The sequence below is a fragment of the Poromitra crassiceps genome (assembly GCF_964638095.1).
Source record: "Poromitra crassiceps genome assembly, chromosome: 6".
Taxonomy (NCBI): domain Eukaryota; kingdom Metazoa; phylum Chordata; class Actinopteri; order Beryciformes; family Melamphaidae; genus Poromitra; species Poromitra crassiceps.
The window spans coordinates 21,432,879-21,442,878 of NC_139627.1; the positions used below are offsets into that span (position 1 = coordinate 21,432,879).

At 47.4% G+C, this 10,000-nt stretch overlaps 1 protein-coding gene across 1 annotated transcript in view; it reads left to right on the forward strand.

The window, feature by feature from the left end:
* tgfbr2l (transforming growth factor beta receptor-like) overlaps positions 1 to 10,000 on the forward strand; it is a gene marked incomplete at its 5' end in the record, with an annotated part of 26,206 nt that overhangs the window by 10,224 nt on the left and 5,982 nt on the right. Inside the window, 3 exons of the mRNA XM_083638157.1 lie at positions 3,686 to 3,897; positions 4,409 to 4,851; positions 9,479 to 9,769. Of these exons, the coding sequence (XP_083494283.1) occupies positions 3,686 to 3,897; positions 4,409 to 4,851; positions 9,479 to 9,769 (946 nt within the window). The remainder of the gene's footprint in view (positions 1 to 3,685; positions 3,898 to 4,408; positions 4,852 to 9,478; positions 9,770 to 10,000) is intronic.

Here is a 10,000-nt window from a genome sequence, read left to right on the forward strand (position 1 = left end):
GACCCCCCTCTCCGCGCCCCTCTCATTTCCTGCCGGCGTCAGGCAGAGGGAGGGGGCCGAGGCTGGGAGCCGGCGATAAGACAGGCAGCTGATACTGGAGAACAGAGGAGAGGAAAATACTCGTTTATCCAGGTCAAAGGTCACTGCTGAGAGCCGCTTAAGAGAAGATCAGATTCTGACTTCATACACAATAAACTACTGACTGTTTTAACTAATTACATTTACTCAGGTTACTGTAATTTAATCTTTTATCTTATTTGTGTACTTTAAAGTCGGTAATTTGACTTTTCCTTGAATTTTTACTTAAAGTGTAACTTACCCCCAAAACACTTTTTCTCAGCTCTCAACCAATATATATGACTTTGGGAGTGGTGTGTGAAGAATGCTGGTCAAAATTTCCACATTTGAAACCAAACTGTTGCCATTCTACCATTTGTATCATTTTTCAGCAGCATAACTGGCATAAGTGCCCTCTATGGGTGGAACACTGCTTTTTTTTTTGCCCTCAAATGAATGGGAGATTTGATACATCGTGACGTCACGATGAACCAAAGACTATGGGATTTCAAGATAGTTACTCCCCTACTCCCCCTGTACCCTTTCGGCTCCTCACAACTCCAAGCCTATTCCCATGATGTCACTTGACCTGTTAATCACCTGTTAATTGATTACAATCGCCTGTTATTTTCCTACCAACTCCTATGTAACACAATACTATCAATAAACGCCACTATAATCATAAAAGGAAGGAAATTGCATTGTGTTGCTGTAAATCATTCCCAACCTTTTTCATACTAAGGAGCCCTATGATGAGATTTGGTCTCTCAGATGCAAATCTGATTTATTTTTTATTTTTATGTAGCCTAGATATGATTTTGTCCAGAATTCCATATTAGCTTGAGAGACAACATAGAATGCTGGAATCCTCTCAAGGACGACTGGTGGTCTTCTGTGCCCCTTTTCGCTGGGGACACGGAGCTGCTGCTGCACTGACGCTCTGCCCGCCTGTCTGTGACCAGCGGCTTGCCCAGTCGTAACCTGTGTAACCTGTGAGTCCAGATGCGGGATTCCCGCAATCCTGTACCCAATCTCAGACACTGATTGTGCAGAAAAATCACACACCAGCTATTTCTGTCTGTGTTTGTTGTTGCTCCGTGACGGTTACAAAGGGACGAGGCTGTTTCGCCTGTGAGCACCGTCAGCCTGGAGGAGGAGGGAGGGGGGAGGGTGGAGGGGGGAGAATGTTCCAGTACCAGCTCTGCGCTCTGCGCTGGAGAGGAGCAAACTTTTGACAAGAATCATGGAAAAGGGAGAAACGAAAATTAAAAACGGATTTCATGTCGCGGTATATGGCAAGTTGGACGAGGGAATGACCTGGAGAAATCTCACATTGTGATTGCATGAGCGTGAGAGCAGGGCGTTTGTCCTGACTATTGTGCTGTGCTGCGGTAATAAGTTAACAACAAGCCACACACACATACATGGGAGAAAAATAATTCAATTTCTAGTTCGCCACTGAATGGCCAAATTTATATAACTTTCAACCATTTTGAGCAACGCTGTTTCCATACAGGCCACCAGCGTTGGCTAGTTGTTGATATTTATAAAGATATTGCAGCTCTCATATAAATTATTTTCGAGGCGGTGGGCAAACTGTAATTGTGTCGATTTCTGGAAAAAAATCCTGAGCTGAGCACAGCCAAAGAGTATAGTATAGACAAGAGGATACGTCATTTCTTGGTTTTTCCCATAGGTTTTGTCAAATCACCATTTTGTTACATATCTGGGGGGTAAGTCCCCCTTTAAGTATAGCGTACCGCAGGAATGAGTCCGGAATACCTGGATGTTAGCACTTCCGGTTCCTAAAAGTCAATGTGATTTGAGGATTTTGGTTAAATGATTAAAATAAGGTCTGTGGTTAACAAAGGTTTATGAAACAGTGGACAGCAAGATATTCTTGATAAAATGAGGACCACTTCTATGATTTTCGAAGCGTAAATGCGTTTTTTAATTTCCAGAAAACTAACAATCTCACTCGAAACGATTCCTAGGGTGGAGAGTTCTTCTCCCTTTACTCTGGAGATAATGCGCCACTTGTCCTCTTCTCCCTACTTATACTCCAACCACTTATAAAGCCTCAGCCAGGAAGCCCATTTTTGGTGGAGCTGGATCCTCACTGAAGGCCGTCGAGCAGGATTCGAAGCGTGAGCCGTTGAGCAGCGAGGGAGGTGGGCGCGCTGGCACGAGGGCCAAGAGGTCCGGGAACACGGCGGTCAAAGAGGAGAGCGAGGAGGCCGGAGGGAGGAGCATTGAGGAGGGGGTGGGCCCCCGAGTCTGGAATTTGTGTAATCTGTGAGAGACAGCAATGTGCCGCAAGACATCCAGTCTGCCGCAAAGCCATTAGAAGAAGAAGAAGGATTTATAACATCACTGATGATCACAATTGCTCAAGTCACATCACTGATGACATCACAATTGCCCAAGTGACATCACTGGTGACATCACAATTGCTCAAGTGATATCACTGATGACATCACAATTGTTCAAATGACATCTAGATGGCATCACTGATGGCATCATCACAATTGTGACACACACCACCGCCCACACCACCGCCTGCCCACTTAGCCAATTTTAACAAAGATGCTTCAAAGTGATTATCTTGCTGAACACAAAGTTCACTGTTTCATAAACCTTTGTTAGCCACAGACCTTATTTAATGCATTTAACTGAAATTCCCATACAAAAAGCCCATTGACTTTTACACGTAGGAACCAGGAAGTGCAGGGACTTGTGCGTAAGCCTACAAAAATATGTCATTCCTGCGGTAGGTCTGTTGTCCTTCAGTCTATTTTAAATCCCATCCATCACAGAACAAATTGTGTCTCTCCATCAGCAACACAAACTGGATCAGACAAACTGTGGATCCACTCACACTGAGAAGACGAATCTGACTTGATTTTGTTTCTGCTATTTATTTTTCTCATTTCTAATGTTTCCAAGTGAAAATAATCTAGTTTGAAGTCCTCTCCCCTGTTAGAATCACATGTAAAGATCACAGCTAACAACAACATTCTCTGTTCTAAAGAGGAACTTTTTACTTTTACAGGATTTTTTTTTTAGATCAGAACCTTTACTTCTACTACTTCTAAAATAGCAAAGTGTGTGATCGGGTGAATCCTGGAATTAGAGATTTCGTGGACTTAGAGACTTTTCCATTTCTGTGATGTTTTGGATTTTAACGAAGAAATGTAACTTTTAAGTGTCAGTCTGGCTCTTTCACGTGGCGCTGGACCAGCAGGCCCCACTGCAGTCTCTGACCGTCAGAAGATGGCAAAGTCAGGACACTCACTCACTCACTCACTCACTCATGGAGTGAGTGACCGTGGATCCGTGGATGCATAAAGCTGAATGACCACACCACTGCACTGTGAGCTTAAATGTTTGCGCTTGTTAGCATGTTTTTGATGCTTTTTGACACTTCTTACAGCGTGATATGACACCTTGAGACCAACTGGGCTGGGGTTAGGAGATGAATGTAGTCAATGGAAGTACTGTATACACAAATATATCTGTGTGAATGTATGCTACATGTATCTTTGTGTATATGTACATGTGTCTATGTGAAAGAGCACATTCTTTTACGTCTGCATTGTCACACGCATGTTCCTCTGCCTGCACCCAGGAGGAAGACGAATGTCAGCATGACGGTGCAGACGCTGTGTCATGACCCCACTCTGCCTCTAGAGGGCGTGGAACCCGGCCTGCTGCGCAATGCCTCGTCCCGGGAGTGTCACATGGTCCCCCAGCCCGCGGAGGACGGAGCCATGTGGGTCTGTGGCTGCCGGGGCGAGCACGAGTGCAACGACAAGCTCATCTTCGACAAGGGACCCAACGGTGAATAGACAGGATGGATAGATACATGTGTGGGTGGATAGATGGATGGATGAGCAGATGCGTGAGTGGGTGGATGGTTGAGATGATAGTACGATTCGATACTCGATCTAAGGTTCAGGATCAATACAGCCAGGATACGATGTGATCAATGAAAGTTCAGTGACAACGAAGTCTGACTGTGCAGAATTCTGTTTATTATGAGACTTAAATCTTTCCAGCGGGTGTCCAGGTAGTGCAGTAGTAGATTCCCTGCCTGCCAACATGAGCGTCGCAGGTTCGAAAAACTTGATAAAAAAAACTTTCCAGCAATGTCATTGGCTGCTAGAATGTAAACAACAATTTTAATAAAATGTCGTTACAAAGTTTCAATAATATAATTTGGATGGATGTAGTGATTACTACAGCACAATAACATGTATAGATGGATGGATGGATGGATGGATGAATGGGTAAATAAATAGGTTTTAATGCATGAAAAGATGGATGGATGTAATGGATTCTGTCCCTGCAGGTTTCTCCAAGCTGGAGAGTAAGGATGTGATCCCGGTGGTGGTGGTCAGTTTGGTGCCTCCTGTCCTGGTGGCTCTGGTCGCCATCACCATCTTCTACCTCTACCGCACCCGCCGCCCCGGCAAGCCCGGCCCGCCCGCACGTCCCGACTGGCCTGCCAAGGCCGCCCCGGACCGCTACCGAGCCCTGCCATGCGGAGGAGGCAGGAGGGAGGGAGGAGGAGGCGTGATGCGGCCCGGGGGAGGGAGGGAGGAGTCCAACGCCAAGCCGCCATCCCTGGCTGAGAGCGGCGACACGGCGGATGGGCGGGGCCAAATGGCCGAACTGCTGCCGATCAAGTTGGAGGCCCTGGTGGGGAAGGGGCGCTTCGCTGAGGTGTGGAGGGCGCATCTGCTGCAGGGGGAGAGGGGCGGCGCCAGCAGCTACGAGACGGTGGCCGTGAAGGTCAGTGTGGAATGTAACTTAGTGCTCAAGTCATGTACTTAAGTACAATTTAGAGGTACTTGTACTTTACTTGAGTATTTCCATTTCATGCTACTTTATACTTCACTCCATTTCAGAGGGAAATATAGAGAGCCAAAGTCACGCCCGCTTTCGGTTTAGGCCAGGGATACTCAACTTGCTTTGCCCGGGGGCCACTTTCGTGAAATGATAGAAGGCCATGGGGCCAGTTAATAAACAAACAATATAAATTTTTCTGTAGCGGATTGTAGGTTTTTGGGGTGTCAGCCGGAGTTTAGTCTGACAATGTTGCACACACCGGATAGTTAGTTAGGTTAAAGGAGGACTTACCCCCTAGATATGTATTAGAACAGTGATTTGAAAATACCTATGGAAAAAACCAAGAAATGACATATGCTCTTGTCTATACTGGACTCTTTGGCTGTGTTGAAGTCCAGATTTTTTTTCGGAAATCGACGCCATTACAGTTTGCCTACTGCCTCAAAAATAATTTATTTGAGAGGGGCCATATCCAGGCGCGCGGGAAGCTATCTCCCACGAGGGGGTCTGAAGCATATACTCGGACTTGCGCGGCGCGCAAAGCGCGCCGCGCCGCGCCGAGCACTTTGCGCGTGCACGTGTGAGGTGCGTGCGCGTGCACGTGCGAGGTGCGAGCACACGCAAAGTGCGCTGCACGGCCTTGTGCGAGCATGCTGCGTGAAGTTGGCACTTGTAGCCTAATGCACATTGTCTTAAAACTTGAATGGAATCAGGGGTGCCGATTTCTGTCTGTGCCAGTGCGTGCCCATGCTTGCGCATGCCCGTCGCCCAACCCATCCCCCGATAAAGCGATAAAGCTGTAGTGACGCAAACGCACCATAGGAGATTTAACAGCGACCCACACACACACACACACACACACACACACACACACACACACACACACTTCACACACCACTTCAGTTCGACAGAATAGGAACAAGCGACCGAAGCATGCTGTAAACCACACTCATCTCATCTCATAACACACACCACTACACCTCACCTGGAACTGGAAGTCGTAGGCTACTCGTCACGGTTGCACTGGTGGTGCTGGAAAACGCACTAGGTTTTGTGATCAAAAATCTCCTCATTTTGTTTTGGCTACTTGTGTTGAGATGTGTCAGTCTGTCACTCTCTCTCTGATACCGCTCAATGCGCAAGTGTGTTTACTCACTACGTCAGCAGGGTCACATAGAGTGCACTGACTCATGCAGCCAATCAGATTGGGCTATGTTTTGATCAACTCGTTTTGTAACCCGGGGCCGCCAGCGGGCCTGGGGTGGGTGGAGTTTGCTATCAAATCAATGTAAAGAGACCCCGCCCAGCCACAGCCTAGAGCCCAGAGCAGAGCACCCACGGGGAAATGAGGGAGAGAGAGAGAGAGAGAGAGAGAGAGAGAGAGAGAGAGAGAGAGAGAGAGAGAGATGCCTGTGACAGTCACTGAAGTTTCGCCAAATGAGGGTGGGGCTGGGGGGGGCTGGGGGGGGGCTGCGTCAGGAAGGTGCAGGGGCTGAGGCCGCCACCAGGGGGGGCTGCAGCCCCGGCAGCTCCCCACTTCCAGCGCGGTTGGCCATATCTGTATAAATATCAGCAACTAGCCAACGCTGGTGGCCTGTTTGGAAAGAGCTTTGCTCAAAATGGTTGAAAGTTATATCAATTTGGTAATTCAGTGGCGAACTAGAAATTTAATTATTTTTCTGCATGTAACTCTATGGAAACTACTCAAACTACGTTACGGGAGCAAAGTGACATGGGCTCGTTAACAGCAGCACACCCACAATAGGACAAACCTCTCGCTCTGGGGTAACACAATGCGAGATTTCTCCACGTAATTCCCTCGTCTAACTAGAGATAAACCGCGCAATGAAATCCGTTTTTAATTTGCGTTTTGGGGGTTTTCGTGATTCTTGATGAAATTTACAGCACCTATGATTTTTCCTCATAGGGCGCAGAGCAGGACAGAGCTCTTCTCCTCCTCGGAGCACACACACACAGACAGAGCCAGTTGCTCTGCTCTGCTGACTGAAAGCCCCCGCCTCTCACTGCTGCTGTGTGCAGTGTGCGCGCGCCCCGCGGGTGCATGAGCGAGCAGAGCAGACTCTCCCGTTTGACTGGCCGAGAGAAAGTGCTTCCAATGAAATGTCAGACTGTGCACAGAGAGCACTGGAGAAAGTGCTCCAGACAGCAAAACACACACACAGCGAGTCAACCCCCCCCCCCCCCCCGTTGCTTGTACACAGTGACGATATTACAGCAGCCGATGTGTTTAGACCAGCTTTGTCACGTTGTCACGTCGTAGTATAGCGTTATATTTTACATGTGCGCTAAACTGCGACGCTATTTGTTTGCGGAAATATCAGACTGCTCTCTGCTCTCAGAGCACAGAGAGCCCAGCTGCTGCTGCGCGCGGCCGCGCGCCCCCGGAGCTTGAGGCTCGTCCATGAGGTTACAGTACGACTCTCTCCTGCCCGCTCCCACCTGCCTGGGCTTGAGACAGTGCTTCCAACTCGGACTGATAATATAAACATCATCATTCGAGCTTATTCAGGTAAGATATTAATAAAGTAGTGACACATTCAGCGGGAAACTAACTATAATTAAGACATGTGCCAACTTTGACAACGTTTGGTTCAGTATTTTAAGAGCAAACTTCAATAAGAATAGGCTTGGAGTTCTGAGGAGCTGAAAGGGTACAGGGGGGGTAGGGGAGTAATTATCTTGAAATCCCATAGTCTTTGGTTCACCATGACGTCATGACGTGTCAAATATCCCATTCATTTGAGAAAAGAAAAAAAAAGCAGTCTTTGACCCTAAGAGGGCGCTTATGCCAGATATGCTGCTGAAAAATGATACAAATGGTAAAATGGCAACAGTTTGGTGTCAAATGTGGAAATTCTGACCAGAATTCTTCACACATCACCCCCAAAGTCATATATATTGGTTAAAAGCTGAAAAAAAGTGTTTTGGAGGTAAGTTCTCCTTTAAGTTAGTTAGGTTAAGTACATACATAAGTGCCTGGGTAGCAAGCAGATGGCGGTATTTGACAATTTAGCAGCTAAATCATAGATTATTGAAAGATATTCCATATTCCAGACTGAAATGCTATAACAGAAGTGGAGTATTGGCCAGAATGACATGAACATTTGGACACTTATTCAGCGGGTATCTTGCATGTTGCGTTCAGGTGCACTGTAAAAAAAAAAGAAAAAAAATGCAATTCCATCGCGGGCCACATGCAAGTTGAGTATCACTGGTTTAGGCATAGGTACGCTCCAGAGCCATTTGTCCGCCATTATTATTTCCGTCTACATTTCGTAAAACGCTTATATTTAATAAGCTATATTTGGAATCACGAGAGACCTAGAAGATTTCACTCAGACCAAAACTTAAATATATGTGTGTGTGTGTGTGTGTGTGTGTGTGTGTGTGTGTGTGTGTGTGTGTGCGTGTGCGTGTGCGTGTGCGTGTGCGTGTGCGTGTGCGTGTGCGTGCGTGCGTGCGTGCGTGTGTGAGTTTTGTTTTTAAGTTCTGAGTGAAATGTTCTATGGTCTCTCGTGATTCCAAATATAGCTGAATCGCTTGATTTGAGCAAGTAAAACTATTTTTATACGCATTTTACGAAATGATTGAAAAAATGGCGGACGAATGGCTCTGGTGCGTATGCCTAAACCGGAAGCAGGCGTGACTTTGGCTCTCTGTTGTACTACTACTACTGTAAGTAAGATTTCGAATGCAGGACTTTTAACTCATTCACCACCAGGGTTTCTGACTTTTTCATGATTTTCCGGGACCCGCAGAATATTTTCTTCTATGACTATGTAAACACTGAATATCCCAAAAGACAGAACAAAGCCTCTACTTTCATAGGAAAAAAAAGTTTGTTTCTGCCTTCTTCCGTTCTTTAGTTATCGGCACTTGAATGTAGGTCGTTTTCACCGAAAACGCCCGTCTGTCGCCAGGAAGCTGAGATACATGCCTGTTTGTACAGCGAAGTAATTGAGAGATTCACCCCGCACGAGAGAGCTGACGGGGCGGGTCAGGCTCTCATCTTCTCCGTGGGTCTGGTGGTGCCTCCTGTGACTCAATGTGTGGAGGTCTGGGGGCATATTTGACGGCTGAAATGTACACTCTGTGAGGGTTCACAAAGCGGATTATAATCTAAGTGACAGGAGAAGTGATTTGTGTGCGTTTATCATGCTTCTAGTGAAAGAAATCCTCCAGCGTTGAGTGACTGTCACGAGCCCCTGTCACAACGCGCCGAGCCCGGGGTAAACAGCTCCTTGCACCCCTTTGAGGCACCAGGCTGGACGTGTTTTATGCGTTTCCTCCATGAAGGGAGATCGATGCTGAGAATGCTTGCTGGTTTTGTGGGGCGATAACTCTGGCTTGTGGAGGAATATACAAGTATGGTAGCACTTCATAAGGTGGCCAAGAGCATCATCTATCGCATGGCGGTGAAAAGACGGGTTGACGTCTATAGACGCCAATGGCAGGGAATGAGTTAATTGTAGCAAAGTATTTCTACACTGTGGTATTGCTACTTTTACTGAAGTCAAAACTGGAAATCCTTCTTCCACCACTGGTGAAGGTGTTCCCGGCCGTGGAGTATGCCTCGTGGAGGAACGAGGCGTACATCCTCTCCGACCCCCAGCTGGAGCACCATAACGTGGTCCGCTTCCTGGCAGCTGAGGAGCGGGGCCCGCCGGGCCATGCCCACACACAGTACTGGCTGGTTCTGGCCTATCACAGCCTGGGGAACCTGCAGGACTTCCTGTCCACCAACATCCTGAGCTGGGAGGAGCTTGTTGCCATGGCAGCCAGCATCGCCAGAGGGCTGGCTCATCTCCACAGTGACACCACGCCCAGCAGGGTGCCCAAGGTAAACACCTCTGGAAGTCTACTCATTTTCTCCAGCCGCAACGTCCGTCTTGGAAAAATGCAGCCAACACGGAAGTGCCAAAAACTGCAGTTCCTCGAATGGCCATTTGAGGTTGCCTGCAAAAGCGAGTCCATCCCCATAGACCCCCATGTTAAAATGCCCAACTTTACAGCAGAAATAAAATGTTTACAGCCTGGTTCAAAAATGGTTTTGGTCTCAACAGCTGATTTC